At 39.8% G+C, this 16,994-nt stretch overlaps 1 protein-coding gene across 19 annotated transcripts in view; it reads right to left on the reverse strand.

The window, feature by feature from the left end:
- Positions 1-2,558: 2,558 nt before the first annotated feature.
- ARPP21 (cAMP regulated phosphoprotein 21) overlaps positions 2,559-16,994 on the reverse strand; it is a 151,699-nt gene continuing 137,263 nt past the window's right edge. For 16 of the 19 annotated variants that reach the window (XM_019794561.2, XM_034662269.1, XM_019794564.2 and 13 more), the window contains 2 exons: positions 4,558-4,706; positions 2,559-3,371 (listed from right to left, as the gene is read on the reverse strand). In XM_019794561.2, coding sequence (XP_019650120.1) covers positions 3,114-3,371; positions 4,558-4,706 — 407 coding nt within the window. In that variant the 3' untranslated portion in view covers positions 2,559-3,113. The remainder of the gene's footprint in view (positions 3,372-4,557; positions 4,707-16,994) is intronic. The other 3 variants (XM_034662270.1, XM_011218955.3, XM_019794568.2) reach the window with 1 other exon arrangement.

Genomic DNA, 16,994 nt, shown 5'->3' on the forward strand with positions numbered 1-16,994 from the left:
TAACTCTGCCCTTAGGGTGAGATATTTATAATGCTTTCTTTCTGGTCTGTAAGTGATCAAGTCAACTGCAATGACAAGTGGCAGGGTAGAGGTGAGGGGTGGGCCTGCGCCTGCGTGAACAGTGGGGACCTGTGTGCACAGAATACAGGGAGCAGATAATGGGAATTGAAAACATCCCACCACACTCTTGCTGCTGGCCAAAGTGGAAGCCGAGTCCGAAAGTACATTTGTTAGACTTCAAAGCCATTTCTGCTGCATAGTTCTCCCCTCCCTGATTGTTTTTGCTTTGCACTTCAAATGTCTCTTACAACGCTGCTCTGGCTCATGTGAACCCCACTTATTTTTGTTATGATGATTTATAACTTTATTTTAAATCCTCCAACCATACTTATAATTAATTACATAATTCCATTTCCATAATGTTATATAACATGCTCTCCTATCCCACCCCATATCCTGCGAAACTATATTAAAACAATAAAATAATTATGGCTGAAATTCATTGCATCCTGGTTAGAACATTTAGTTCCAACTATCGCAGAATAACTAAGTGTATGATAAAACTTACAAGAATAAATCTAAGTGTTTTAAATTTATTTGTACTCATCTGGAATGGTGCCACGTAATTAGGATATAATCAAGTATGCAATAAAAATTTGCCAAATAAATGAACGCATAAGTCACTCTTGTTCTCATTTAGGCTCACACAGAGGATCATTAGGGATGACTGTATCTATGTATCTATATAGTTACATATATATGTATCCATGTCTCTCTATATAAGCTTATGAACTGAATAATATGTAATTACAAAATGTGATTGTGATAAAATTATTAGCCAACATGAAAAAACAGAATGATCTGATGATAAATTAAATCCTGAAAATGCTTCACTGATAAAGTCATCTCTCTGCACAGCCATCTCAAATACTATAATGTAAAAGACAGTAAGCACATCAAAAGGTTTGGAATAACACAATGTTGGGTATCAACATTTAGTGAAAGTAAAGAAGACTCAGCCTGAAACAGTATCCAAAGGGCTTTATGCAGGAAAAGTCAAATGTCTAAGTGGGAAAGAGTGTGGCACGTTTGCAGGAGGGGACCCAAAGACAGAGACAGCCTGTCTTTACCACAAGCATGATGTAGTTTCAGATAAAGAAGGCTGAGTCATGCTAGGAATCGTTAAAGAGAAGAAAAATTTCTCAGAATTCTGTGAAAAGAAGATAAACATTCAGACTCATATTTGGATCCTTGAGTTTGGGATCACTGCCAACATGAGAGAGCTAAATGGAGACTATATTTCTAAAGTGAATCTCTATTGGTCAGCCCCCTCCTTCCCTTAGGGGAAGGTATTAATTAGGCAAACACATTGCTCCTTCTCAGAGCAGCTATTGGTTTAATAGCTACTCAACCTATTGGTTTAATGGCTCAATAAAAAAAAATGCAACATCCTCTTTTTATAACGTTTTTCATGGGTAGAGCTTATCCACAATGAGAAATTCAGAAGACTGAGATTTGGGGCAATGGGAAAGATGTTACAAGGAATGAAGCTAATGAGAGTATGTGTAAAAGTTCCCTTTTAAAGGAAAAAGAAAATGAGAGTATACAATTAAGAAATGGTAATCCTAGGTAGAGTTTTTAACTAGTAGCTTCATGCTATCGCCAACTAAGCAACATGAAAATGGAAAGATCTAATATAGGGAATGAAGAACAGTGCAAATTATCCAGATATTCTCTCCAAACCCCTCTCATGAGTAATAACGGTTTTTAGGCAGAGAGAATAGAAGAGAAAACTATTAGTCATTATACTGTGATAGCAAAGTGGAAGCTATGGGGTTATATTTCCCCATTAAATACCTCCCAGAAGGGCCAAAGCAGGTATTTGGAATTCTGTTATTATTTTTCAAAGGTTGTCATAAATCAGTCTTACCTGCAGAATCTACAGGAGATTAGATAAACATTTTAGGATTAGACAGCATCGGCTTCTTCTAAATTTTTTTTTTTTCCCCCAGTGTTCTGAGTCTTTGTGACTAAATTATTGTTGTATTTTACCTTCTTTTCAGTTACCAGGATAGTTAGCACCTTTGAGTTATTGACTCAAAACTGGTGGCACTTTACGTTGTATGACCCAATATATTCAATAGAATTAGACCGTGCCTCTTCCAATTTTCCTCTAAACGAAGAAATCTTGTTTTTCAGGTAGATGGTGGAACTTCAAAGAAGACCGAACAGGGTTTGCTGTAGGGTTGCTATGATAAGTCACTCAGGTTTTCGAGTTGGGGAAGTACAGCTACATGTAGTCAATACCCATAGAACTAAAATCAAGATATACAGTTCAAAAATGTGAAGTCAATGAATGTTGGAAATGGAAGCCATCTTATTCCCAGGACTCCTGTAGTATTAGGACAAGAAACGACAGTTGGACATGTGTTTGCCTATCATCTCTCCCAACGTGATGGCAGTTCATTTACAAATATCTGGAACATCTTTACCATGCATTACTCATGAAATACTGTTCAAGGGGAATAACAGTGACACATAAGCAAACACATATTGGAAGAAAGAGTGAACCAAACTGGTGGTAAAAACATGACCTTCCTCCATAAGGTCAAATAGTTTTATTCTGATTAAACACTACAATACAGTATATATCCATTAAAAAAGAAAACTCTATAGTGTATATAAATTATTCCTTCCATTCATCAATTCTTTTCTTTTCCATTACAGCTTTGGTACAATGTGATTTCAGTATATAATTTTTAAATACTTTTAGCATCACAAACTCAACACAAAGTACAAAACTAATAATCCAAATTAGGGATATTATAATCTACACAGTGGTATTCAGTGGTAGGAGAAAATCTTACCTTGATGAATTCATGTCACTAGCTAAGCTATAAAGGCATACCTAGCAGACATGACGGAAATATGCACCATTAACCAGCTAATGTATGTATTAGTCTTTGTTTTTTGTTTTTGTTTTTTACAGAATACCAGCAGCAATCGTTTGAGTGTTGAGTGAATACTTAAGTCCTCAGCCAGTCTCCCACCTTGCTCCTCTTCCCTTAAAGGCCATGAGTCAGACTGCAAGAACTGTACCACAGCCAGCACACTCAGAATTTGACCTGCCACCCGGTGTTGCTCATACTTGCACAGTTTGTCCTGCAGCTAGCCGACATCACGGGGACAGTGCTGGAGGGGCAGTGTGGACCAATCAGCCTAAGGTTGTTCTGAGGGGTCGGCGGTGTGACATTACAGTAAACAGGCATTCCAGTGGCTGGGAGTGACCCTTGACCTGCCTGGTTAGGTAGCATGATTGGCTGTTGGTATGACTGCTGGGGCAGTCCTTGAGAACCCTGGGTCATTGGCACCTGTAGAAGACACAAGAGAGAGCCCTTCATGAAGAGTTGTGTTTGCCTGTCCCATGAGCTACTGTGGGGTCAGGAAAAATACTCAAGTGTTTGAGTCAGACCTACCTCGTCACCTATCCCAGCGTTACCTTTTATCAGCTGTTTTACCTTGGGCAAGTCACTTAACCTCTCTGATAGCCTAGACCTTCTGCATAAGGACACTTACGCAAAGTGTCACTGAAAAGATTGCAAGGCTGATATACAGTGCTGGGACACGTCTGGTGATGGCTCAGAAGGTGTCAGTTCCAAGCTTCTTTCCTTTCTCTCTCCTTACCCTCCGGGGACTGTGGTTTGTATTACTTGCTCAGATTTTCCCTCAGTTTGGAAAGCAACACTCCCATTCTGGTTTCATGTACACAAAGTGTCCTGGAGCCATATAGAAAAAGGGGCTTTTGTCCCAAGCACCTGCCTCACTCTCAACCTACAGCTTTAAAGAACATCTAATGTGGAGCTGGAGGTAGAAACTGCGGCAATGTAAGGATTGTCAGAGTAGGAGGGCAGAGGATAGGATTTTTATTTTGTTTTGTTTTGTTTGTTTCTTTGTTTTAGGGTCAGAAGTAGCAGGTGCAGCTAAATTTAACGGTCAAAGCATTTCACTAACCCTTCACTTCCACTTCCAGTGTATCTCAGGATGTAAATCACAAAACGATGCATGACATTTTTTAAATACCCAGTATGGGTTTAGTCTAGAAAATGAGGTTGGTATAAGCCCTATCCATGCCTTTGGAACAAATCTGAGATGCTATTTAAAAATCTCTTTAAAGTTAAAATTGTGGCAAAATGCAATTTTGAAGGCTGTGTACAAAAATGAGTGGAAATTTGTCATGAAGGCTTTTTCCCAATGAGCAAAATTACAATGGAATAGCCAAAGGTCTTCATGACTAAAACTCTATAAGCTGCAGACTTTTCTTCCATGAATAGAAGTTTATATAGAACCACATTTAGCAGGACATTCAAAATCACAGCAGTTAGAGAAGCATACCCGTCCCATTGTCTACTTATAATCTTAATTCAAAGTCAACCATCAACAGAGGCTGGGCAAAGCACCCATCACCCTGCTAACCACCCAACACAGGACATACCCACAGCCTCTACTCTGGCCAGTGCTACATTATAAACCACAATTTTCCAAGCTGCTGATGTGCACCTGATAAGAAGACATTGTTGGGTAGGAGACCATCACGCTTTGCACCGGAGCTCCTGGTTGGTTGCTCATCACGCTCTGACTCTGGGGCGGCTGCTGCACTCCTATGAGGCCTTGGAACCCTTGTTGACCAGACAAGACTGGCTGGTAACCTGCCAAGAAAAAACACCTTTTGAACTGGTTGTGCCAGGAAGAGCAAAAGTGATATTTCATGGGGTAAGAACACTTGTTTACAAGACAACCTTCAGACATCTCGATCTCCCTATCGGCAATGTGTTATTCAGATGCTTATTTCCTAAGAATGTGGTTCTTTTCTTTAAGACTGGACAAGAGTAGGAAGCCAAAATATTCACTGATATTTGCATCCTTATGCAGAACGGTCCAATGAGCACGTTGTGACAATGGTAGATATTTTTATGGCACAAACATGGTAACCTCTATTGGCATTTAATAGCTATAAATTACACTTCTCACATTTGTTGTTTGCATTGTTTCAATGATATCTGGAGTATTCACAAATTATCAAGTATTTTTTTCTAATTAAATTGACTAATTGTCTTACTATCTCACCTTTCTGCACAACCTCATTTCACCCAGAGATCATCAAACTGCCTAATAACTTTCTACTTTCCACACTTTAGTGAATAAAATGATTCACTACCCTAATTCAATTTCCATTGCCTTAGACAAAAGGCAGGAACAATAGAAAAATATGGCATGCTTTTATTCTCTTTCAACATCAGCTCCCAGGAGAACATTCTGGTAAAGCACTCTGATAAGAGACCATGTACATACAACAGATAATACAGAATACAGCACTTAAAAAATTTGATCCATTGTGTCCTTCTGAGTGGGTCAGTTGCTTGGGTTTCTGGTCTTTTTTTTTTTTTTTGAAATGGATCATAATTTACTTGTAATTATTTTAATCCCCACCACAAGTGGTTTAAAAGGCATTCTTAAAGGAAGTGAACTATTCTTATAAATTCTGGGAAGAAGTTTATGATTTAGGTGAAAATGATGTGGTAGAAAAATGAAACAAATTTACTTCATGATATAAAATAAAGCCCTTCCACAGCTCATATTATTAACCATACTGAATACTTGAGAGAAAGTAGAACTGCTGTCTTAATACAATTCTCTGAGAGAAAATCTTTAAAATCCTAGATTTTTAAAAAGATTTTATTTATTTATTTGAGTGAGAGAGAGTAATAGAGAGAGAGAGAGAGCACAATCCCAGTGCCCTGCAATCATGACCTGAGCCGAACACAGATGCTTAACTGACTAAGCCACCCAGGTGCCCCTAAAATCCTAGTTTTTTTGTGGGTTTTTTTTTTTTTTCAAAGATTTTATTTATTTATTTGACAGAGATAGAGACAGCCAACGAGAGAGGGAACACGAGCAGGGGGAGTGGGAAAGGAAGAAGCAGGCTCATAGCGGAGGAGCCTGACGTGGGGCTCGATCCCACAACTGGGATCATGCCCTGAGCCTAAGGCAGGCACCCAACCGCTGAGCCACCCAGGCGCCCCTTTTTGTGGTTTTTTTTAACACAAACAATAAAGTATGTTTTACAACCAGATTTTAAAAATTGAAACAAAGGGTAAAAAAGTCCTAATCAATATGCATTCTTTTTTTAATGATTTTTATTTATTTGAGAGAGAGAACGTGAGCAGGAGGGAAAGGGAGAGGGAGAGAGAATCTGAAGCCCGACACGGGGCTCAATCTCACAACTGCAAGATCACGACGTGACCAGAGACCAAGAATCAGACACTTAGCTGACTGAGCCACCCAGGTGCTCCTCAATTCTTAATAAATAACCTGTGTTTTGAGTGCATGTGAGAGTTTTAACTTTAAATTGAGGACCAGTAAAATTATATTGTAGTCTTTGCAGGGGAAAGAATCTTGCTATCTTTTGGCATACATAAAATTACCATACTAACCTTAGAAATACTGTGGGGACAATGGTTTGCAAAGAGTCACTGAGTTAGGAGATCAGCTCCATTGGCCAAACTAGATGGAAATAAGGTGCAGGCCGTCTGGAACACCTAAGAGAGGAAGCCTGGGGAAAAGCCAAGCTGGGAGGCCTGACCTGTGCCTGCCACTGGGTGGGGCAATTGTGGAATTTAGAAAATCACCGTTGGCTCTTCTTTACTTATCTCCTTGTGTTGTGCGCACGTTAGTCATCCTTCTTCAGTTCCATGGTGGTTTTAACTTATTGAGTTATTTTAACTTCTTGTGAGGACACCACATATTAAGAATATAATTAAAAGTAGTGACCATCTTCCCTCCATCTACTTGGTGCCCATGGTACACAGTCAGAGGCTTCCCTGACATGCTCTGTAGGCCCATGTAAAGCTAAGAGCATCAGCTCAGGGGCCTGCATACCTAGAAGGTTTACAAGTTATACAATAAGGAAAACCCACCAGTCAGGAACAAGAAATGGGAACAAAAGCCATGTCATTGTCCTCATTGTCTCCCAGAACACCTCGTATGGAGAGGCACTTGGGAGAAATTTATTTTAACATTGCAGACATACCTTGTTTTATTGAGCTTTGCTTTAATGTGCTTTGCAGGTACCGCATTTCTTACAATTCGAAGGTTTGCTGCAACCCTGCTTCAAATGAGTCTATTGGCACCATTTTTCCAATGGCATTTGCTCACTTCATGTCTCTGTGTCACATTTTATAATTCTTATAGCATTTCAAAAGTTTTCATTAAGTTCTTTGTTATGGTGATCTGTGATCAGTGCTTATAAGTCACGGAAAGCTCATGTGATGGCTAGCATATTTTAGTTTTAATATATATATATATAATTATATATATATATAATTATATATATATATATAATTTTTTAAAGTAGGCTCCATGCCCAGCATGGCCTAACATGGGCCTTGATCTCATGACCCTCATATTGAGACCTGAGCTGAGATCAAGAGTCAGATGCTCAACCAACTGAGCCACCCAGGCGCCCCATCAATAAATATTTTTTAATTAAGGCGCACACATTGCATTTTTAGACACGATTCTATGCTATACTTAATAGATTACAGTATAGTGTAAACATAACTTTTATATGTTATATGCACTAGAAAGCCAAAAAATTCATTTGACTCACATTATTGCGATATTCACTTCATTGCAGTGGTCTGGAACTGAACCCACAGCATCTCTGAGGTATGCTTGTCATTGCAAACAATTGTTTTCTATTATTTCCATTATCTAAACCTTCCACTCTAATTCATTTATCTATTGGCCCTGAAAAATTCTGTTGCTGTTTTGCTATTCTATTATGACATTATTCCTAGCCATATCAAACTCATGCTAGCAAGAATTGTTACACATGTAAGAAAATAACTGGGTAGGAATGTAGAAAATTTATCACCAATACTCTTCCCTATCATCTAATTCCACAGCAAAGAATAGGGAATGTGTGAACACACTTTATAGTCTATGTAATGGTAAATATAATAAAGCCTTATTTCTGGCTGAAAATTCAAAGCACAGGTTACAAAAGTGAGGAATGTCTTTTAAAACTCTGACTTATTTCTGGTCACAGTGAAAGCCCTGTTGGTCTCAATGGACCTTTTGCAGGACACACATAAGTAAGATGAGAACAAAAAGAGGGGAGGCATGGAGGCAGCGGTGGGGGGTGCGGATAGCGAGAGGTGTGGTGGCCTTGCTCCTGGAGATTATTTATGTATTTGCTTATTGAATCCTTCCATCCTCTCACAGAGTCATCTTCAAAATGTTCAAAACGAAACTAAGGTGGCCTGTGAGAGATTCATTTATTACACCAGCTCTAAACCAAAACTGGGGTGAAGGGAAATAAGTCTTATGATAATAGAGCTGTTTAGATATACAGAAACAGAATGTCTTGATAGTACGAGGAAGCACACATCAAACAATATTCAAGGAGAGGAAAAGCCTGAGGAGGCTGTGTGGCCTCATCCCAGTACAGGTGCAGACCTGAGGGTGTGATGCGTCTTTGCTGAGAGCACTGTTGCGGTGCACAGCCATGGCCCCAGGCCTCTTCTGCCTCATGACCTGTGAACCTAAATACGCAGAGCAATGAGTTACCAGCTCTGCACTGGGGTTCCTGTAGTAAACACCCTTAGGGCACATAGAGATTTCTGTGGGGAGCAAATAATGCTCTACAATTTCAAAATGAAAACTTACATGTAAAGAAAGCCCAGTTTATATTCACGAATCCCAGTCATTTCTCAACTCTCTCCCCAGGCAAGAAATTTACACATGGAATGGTTTAATTGGAGGTGCCCATTTCTTTACATTACAGTAGGTAGCAGAATGGTCCTTAAGACAAGAGACTTTTTGGAATGTGAACCTGAGCCCTGGTCCAGAAATAGACAAATAGAAATGTGATAGCAGTGACCTAAGAATGAACTAACAGTGTCTGCCCAGGACACAGCACACCCGAAGGCAGAGAGGGCAGAGCTGGTGGCAACCTGCTTATCTCGTCTATTCAAATGAGAAATGTGTTCCCATTTGTCAATTCTGAGCTGTGAAATGATCGGTTTTCATATTTATTGAGGATTAGCAAGATATAATGCATCTTACAAAACAGAAACAGCAACAGTATCTTCCCTGTAGGCTTGCTATGGAAATCATAAAGACATTAGCTATTTTTATTTCTTTTTCAGTCAAGATAAATTCAATTTTCAAGTCACGTGCATCATTTGTTTTCTGAAGGTAAAAAGGTTAGGAATGGACAAATGTCTCCTCGCAAATAAAAGAATGCACTCCACTAAGATCGAGGGGTTAGAAGATTTAAAATGTCTGGATCTTATCAATCTGAAAATGTAATAGTGTTTCTACTAGAATACAACAGTTATTGAATACTCTGTAATTTGAGCATTACTCATTAATATTCTGTCAAGGAAACATTTCTCTTAATATACCACAATTATGAAAAATCAGAATGTAAATTATCGAATATAAATTGGCATGATTGTGACTGACCTTATTTTAGCTAGTATTTGAATACTTTGTTGCAGATCCGACCTTTGAAATGAATGAAATGACAAAGGAGCAAATTGTATTTTCAGATTTTTGTTGTCTCAGCTGCTGTTGGTTATAGAGGTGAAGATGGGGGGAATGAATAGTTAAGAGAGAAAATATCTCTAGAACAAATTAATGAGAAATTAGCCAGTGCTTACTGTCTCCCCCAACCCACTCAAGTTAGTGTAATTTACATGTTTGTTTATTAAGTAAAATAGTCTTAATGAGCTGGAATGTCTTTCCAAATATTAAAGTTAATAATTTGTTAATACAAAAATTGCTTATCTTGGATGAACCAAGATACAAATATTTCTCTAAATTCCTAGGGAATATGCTAGCTGTCTATGAATCTGAATTCTGCTCTTTGTACATATTTTTGAGATGGAATTACAGTAGTTCATCTGTGGCATGACTGGTGAAGAGTATGAAGAAAAATGCTTATTCAGTGCTGGCCTTTCCCTTTGCTGAATTTTTGTAGTTTGTGCACTGGGCCAATTTCCAGTATCTTCCCAGTTCTGTTTCTCTGTTCCCTATCAATTCCTTTACACTTTCATCTTCTTTGAAGAGTTTTCATTATAAACTAGCTAACTAGCCATTTTTGTTGATCATTTAGCTTAATCCGAACAGCGAATTAAATGCTTTTTTACATTTTATCATGACAATCCTGGGAAACAGTCGCTATTCTTAAATTCCTTTTACAAAAGGGAAAGCTGACAGAAAGGTATAGTGATTAGTTGTGATTTTCTGACATCAGCAACCTTGCCTGTACTCACTATATTGGAGTACTATTTAGTATACATTCTTCTAATTCTCATACCCTAACAATTCCTTTAGCGTGGCAGGTACTCAATGGTCATTAATGCATTCATTGTTTCTCAATAATTGAAACAATTAAGAGGACAAGACTTTTGATCCACAGTTTGCTGAAGAAGATCTTGTTAGTATCAAAGAAAGAAAATCAAATCTGTCCTGTCAAAACCAAATCATACCACTCAATAACAGTTTTAAAGTCTTATTACCCAGATTAAGGGACACTAGACAGGCAGATGGGTTGGAATAGGGTTGGGGTGAGTCAAACAGACTCTAGTCCCTTCATTTACTTCATAGTTCCTAATAAACCGATACTATAGTTTTCAATTACTGGGACCATTTTAAATAATGGCTCTCTTCACAATCTTTGAAGACCTGTATATTTTCTCTGGACTGTTTTATCAAAAATGATTTTAAAATATAAGGTAAAAGAAACTTATGCTTACATTAAATATGCGATTAATCATTTGACTGTTTTAGGCAGCTGGTTGCCCCTAGGAAAGTCACTTGGCCTTTGGAAACAAAACTAGTATTAATCGTTTTGAGAGACAGAAATAGACAAGAGAAAGGAGATACACAGAGACTCTCCAAAATGATCCAGGATGTCAGACTAAGGCTTGGAGAAATCAAGATCCCCCAGGCCACCCAGAGATGGCTGTACTTTTGGAGTTTATAGACAACAGTCACACTTTCTAGTTCTGCAAATACCATGACTTTCCTCCCAAGTTTTACTTGTTACTAGGCCACTGTCTCTAAGACAGGGAATCCCCTTCAGCTTCATCTACCTACAACACCTTGGTGTTCAAGGTGACCTTGAGTGGAGTCTGGATAGGCAGCAGCATGGTGTCTCTATGGTTTTCTGAAAGAGGAACCACAGTCTTATGCTTTAGAGATGTGGATTTGGGGTAATCGATGCCCCTTGCCTATCATCCACCCTCACGTAAGGTGGAAGGTCACCTCAACATCTTACCTTCAGGCCTCCCACAACCAGAGAGTCCTCAAACACTAAGGAAGACACCTGAGTCTGGCCTTTGCAGACACTAACCTGTTCTAATATAACACCCAGGTGACAAATCCCAGGTGTGACAGTGTCGGCCAAGTGGGATCTACATTGACAAGCAAGGTGTTCACCTTTTGAAGCACTTGCCTCTATACCACACTCCCCATTGATGTGACCTAAACTCCAAGTAAGACTTTTAAAACAGAAGAGCAGTATAGATTAGATTGGAAGACTTTTTTTTAATCTTTAAACCTGTCAAAAAATTAAGATATGGGATAAAAATACCTAGTCTAGAAATCATAATCAGATACTCTTCTGTTCTTATATATGAAGTAAAATAGCACAAAATGGTCCTAAGACTTCAAAAAGAGGAGTGTAAGATACTGCCTTTTTTTTCCCTCCCCGTTAAAGCCCATCATGATTTCTTTCATCTTTGTGTAAATGTCTGCCTCCACCTTATTTGCTGGCTGTTTCTGCACCGATCCTCTTCTTTTCCTTGCCATTTATTATTCTGTGGCGTTAATTTCACAGCACATGATGCAGAGTGCCCTGCGGGGAGTCTGCGCGGAGCAGAGGTAATGCAGCATTCGTCCTGGCAAAGACCGGTCCGTCCTAATGAATTTGAGGAAGGCTGTGACAGGCTCTAAGTGGAAGTATGCTTCCTGAAGCACTAGTTTTTCTTCACACTTGTTCTTTTGCTCATTAGCTTTCATACTGCACGGAGTGTAATTCTTAAAAGCCTCTTTCCTGTCCCCCGAGAATATCCACGCATGGGTCATTTTCTAATGGCAGTACACATCAGATGAACCAGCCTATTACTGCTGGCTCGCGGGCCTCTTCACTGCAATTATACCATCCTGATCCATGTTATCGCAACTACAAAGCTGGTTTTCTTCCTCTCTCTTTTTTTTTAAATCAGGGCAAACATGAGAGACATTGTTGAATGACTAGAGGAATGAATCATGCACGGACTTTGAATGAACGCCTCCGAGAGAAGCTGCACTGAATACCATTTTAAATGGAAGAGGCTGTCATATTATTGAAGTCATTCTCTGAACTCTCCCGGCCAACAGTGCTGTGCTGACAGCCAGAAAGCTTCAACAGCCCAGAGGGAGAAAAGCTGCATAAAAGACCGGCAAACGTTTTCCTTTCCTAACGAGGCTGCTGCAAGCCTGCATGGCTTAGAAGATAAAGTGGTACTCTTGCATCCCTGCACCTCTGCCAGAATTAACTGTGGGGCATAAGACAGCCAGGCTGGGTGACAGCCAACTTCTGCCAAGGCAACGTGAGGGCCTCTTTCCCCAGACTAGGAGTGGGGCAAAGTCAAGGTTGGAAATGGCTCTAATCGCTGTCTGCATAATATCATCCCTCCTGGTGGGTATCTTCACTGATGAATTGCTGTTGATCAGCTTGCTCAAAGAGGATAACTGTGAGGTCAAATGCCATGGGGTTAACATCACTGTGATCAAATGACAGTCACTGTCATACGGCTATGGCGTATAACGTGGCTCTGGCCGACTATTTTGAAAATAAGTGCTGTGAACATAGATTCAATCTGTAGAAATCTACCCATCACAGCAACTAGAAAAACTACTAGTTCAAGGCAACTAATGGTGAATCAAAAGTGCCCCCCTTATGTAAGAAGCATTATACTTTATTTTTTCCAAGTCACCAAAAATAATTATCTTCTTTTCTTCAATTCCAGACTGGCAGGGTTCTTATCCAAACCTTATTCTAGTGGGACATTTAACAATACTATTGTTCTAGTGGCGGCCTTCTGGGAGGCAACGGCACTGATCTGGGGCGGAGACAATGAAGACATGAACTAAAGCAGGAGAGGTAGGAACTGAGGGAAGGGACATATACTGAGAGATACTTAGAATGTGAATTGTCAGAAAGTGGCATCTAGGAGTTTTAGTGGTGACTGTGCCACCATCATGAATATCAGTTATCTGCTGGAAAACTCACTCTCTGAAAAACAAAAACCCTGATTTGTAGTTCTTCCTGATTACCCTCATGTAAATATTTCCATCACCACCCATTTTAAGCTACAAACACCTTAACAATTAGCTGGAAAGATTCCTGACTTTTAACAGTTGCTCTTGTGAGCCAGGATGAGATAGCTGAGCAGAGTGGCATACCACTGACCTAAATTCAATGTCAAGCAATGAAATTTTCAGTTCAGTTCAGTTTCATTTTTTTATCCTACCTTTTCAAATATTATTTACTATTTGCTTTTTGACATTTGGCATAAGAATGACTATAAGAGCCATTCACAAAGCTTGGGCAAGTGGTGGAGACCAGCCACGAACAGAAACTTACATTACACTAGGACGGCCCTAGGATGGAAGCAGGTCTCAGACTCTAGCATTACTGACAGGGAGATTTACTTGTGGTGAGAGTGACAAAATGGAGAGCAAGTGATAGAAGGCTTCCAGGAGATCATTTTGAACCGAGTACTAGGAGATGAGTAGGTGTTTGCTAATGGGGTGGGGTGAAGTGGGAATAATCAGGATAAAGAGGTAAAACATATGGAGCAACATGTGAAAAGCCCAAAGATGTGGGGAATATGTTCAAGGACTGTAAGTATGTAGAGGTGACGGCAGGTCAGAGATGAGGAGAGGCAGTACAGGGGAGAAGAAGGGAGCTGTGTTCAAATCCTAGGGTCTTGACAACGGTTTAAAAAACTGGAACTTAATGTTGACAGATTAGGGTGCCATGTAAGGCTTATAAACCTAACAAAGAAATGATGGATGTCCATTTCATGAAGATTCTTTAGGAGTCACTTGGGGGTTGCATACCTGGAGGCAGGGAATTTCCTCCTGGGAGGCATGGCAATCATCTAGGTCAGAGACAAGGAAGACATGCATTGGATTGGTAGGGGTGGAGTGAATGGACACCTCAGAGAAATACTTAGCATGCGAACCATCAAACACTGGCATCTAGGAGCTGCAAGGAGAAGTGATAGAAAGGAAAAACCCAAGTATCAATCTCAAGTCCTGGTTTGGTTAGGGGAGTTGACTGTAGTGCCTTAGCAGTAAATACAAGAGGGACAAGTAAATGGAGACAAACAGGGAACACATGAGCAAAAGAGGTCTAGAGCTCAGGCCAGCTTGAGGGTCCTAGGGGTACAGATTTGAAACTCATCAGGACACAGTCGCTCTTGAAGGCAGTATATTTATGAGTGAGTACAGGCTGGGAAGACAAACAAGAGGGAGCTTAAGGAACAATATTATTCAAATACTAGAGGATGCAACACATGAATAGAAGAACAAGGAATGATGGGGAAATTAGAAGAACCAGAAGGGAATGGTGTCAGCAAAAAAGGGAGAGGAGTATTTCAAGAAAGAGAAATACGCCAATGACTGCAGCTATAGAATTGGTGAGAAAGAGAAGAAATGAGACCTTTGGTTCAAAAATATGCTAGGGATCTTCACAAATGCAAAGGCAGTAATGGGCAAAGCAGCCAAATAGGAAGGAAAAGGAAGAAAGGAGATTCCTCTGAGAAGTCTGACAGTGAGACCAAGTTGTGGGCAGAGAACAGAGCAAAGAGCTAGAGGGGGACATCGGGGGGACAGGATTTTGCGGGTTTGTTTTTTCTGTTTTAACATGGGGTGAATGTAAGGTTTTTTATCTTTTGGAAAATGAAGTAAAGAGAAAAAAGTTTAAAAATCTGGGAGAGGATAAGAAAATCTATGAACTTGTCATGATTCATAGCACATTAAACACCAAGGGATACACACAACCGAGAAGGCTGGGACCTGAGTGACAGAGAGTCTTCATTTTTTTTTCCCACCCATCTGATAGCTTTCAGGGTCACCTCCTCACTATTATACACCTCCTTTGACCCAGCAGGAAAATATCCTGGGTCTTCCTTCTCTGCCAAATTGGTTGAAGACACAAGACAGCTCAGAGAGCTTATGAGGAGACATAACAAAATGCTGTAACATAATTTTGAAGGCAACAGAAGATACCCTAGATAACTTCTGACAAGAATCTGAAGGAAAGAGGCCCTTACTCATTTTATGAATCTGATTAGTGTTTGATTCACATGGAATTGCAGGAAGGAAGTCTTGATTAGAGGTGAATGAGAAGCCCATGGTCCCACAAACTCTCCATTCAAAATCAGTCAACAGGATCCACTGATGTGATGACCTGATCTATATTATCTACTGAAGTAGATAATCAAATGAAATTTCCATCAACACAAAGCTGAAACAAGCATCAGTGAGATGTTTTCTGTTACACATTGGCCATGTATTCTTTGAACGTATGTGCAAAAATCCCAAGCGCTAATGTTTTCAAGATCTGGTTTCTTCTGATTTTTCCATAAGGTCTAAGTAGATATAATCAGTCAGGCTTGAGCTTCAGAATGCCTAAAAAGTTAAAAGTTCAATTTATTTACATTTAATTACAAACCAAGAGTGATTGACTGATTATTGATTATGTAATGTAGAGCTAAAATAAAACAAAACAAAACAAAACCCACCCACAGAGCTTGATATAAATCTTTGCATTCTACCTATAGCTGATGTTTTCCAAGAACAATTTGGAGATTAACCTTTGTACTGGTTTCTTTGTAGATAGAGTTGAGGAACATGACTTCTGATTCCCTAATATTCCATCTCTTTATCAATGTTCAACAGATGACCCCAAAATAAATCCTCTGGTACCAGATGATGTCACAACTCTGAGGAACAATAAAGAGACACTCTCTGTTCATATACATAGTCAATTATGGTAAACCTTGGTAACAGCAATAAGAAATATCTTTAATCTCACCATGTAGGGGATTGTTATTTAAAAGTGTTGTTTTCATCTGGATTGAGACAGCCATCAGAAGGCTTCAACCTTGTCCACACAAATACAAATGGGCTTATCTTTCCAGCTGACTGGAATTGGAGGCTATGGTCAACACTTAAATCCGATTTCACAATAATTAAAGTGAAAATGAAATTGTAGGACAAATGGTCTGTCCTGAATCCTCTTTCAATCATCCCTCTAGGGCAGGCTGTCTCCCCCATGACAGAGCAGTTTCATTTTTTTAGTGGCCTGCTCCAGGGTAGAAAGAGAAATGATTCAGATCATTCACTTGTTAATTTTTCCCTTCAACCCAAGGCATTCAAGGGTGATATTCACATTTCATATGGTTAAATGCTTTATAAGCACCCAAATGGAGCATGAGCATTTTAAAATAGTCACCACCTTTCTTGCCTGAGGTCCCCTTCCAGGCCTTAGAGGAACCCCCCATGTGGCACAGCTGGCTCTCCAGACCTTAAGCAGAGGGAGCTCTCTGGGTCAAATGCACCACTGCTCTCTTCAGTCCAATGAGATGATGTAAACACACTGGGTCTAACAGAGCCAGCAAAGGCCTCAGGTTTAATCCTTGGCAGGACACCAGAAGTACCTCTGAGAAAGTGCTATACAAGGCCCATCCTTACCCAGCAAGATTGGCATGCTGGCATCTCAGAGCCTGGGTTCTCACTGTTTCACTCAATCCTGCCTCATCATCCTGTTTCCATTTCTGATTGCCTGCTTCCGCACACAGCTGGAACTCTTCCCTGGGTCCACACTTCTCGCTGTTAGCCTGTCTCCGAATAACAGGGAGGGCCAGCTA

This window comes from Ailuropoda melanoleuca, chromosome 6 (genome assembly GCF_002007445.2).
Source record: "Ailuropoda melanoleuca isolate Jingjing chromosome 6, ASM200744v2, whole genome shotgun sequence".
NCBI lineage: Eukaryota > Metazoa > Chordata > Mammalia > Carnivora > Ursidae > Ailuropoda > Ailuropoda melanoleuca.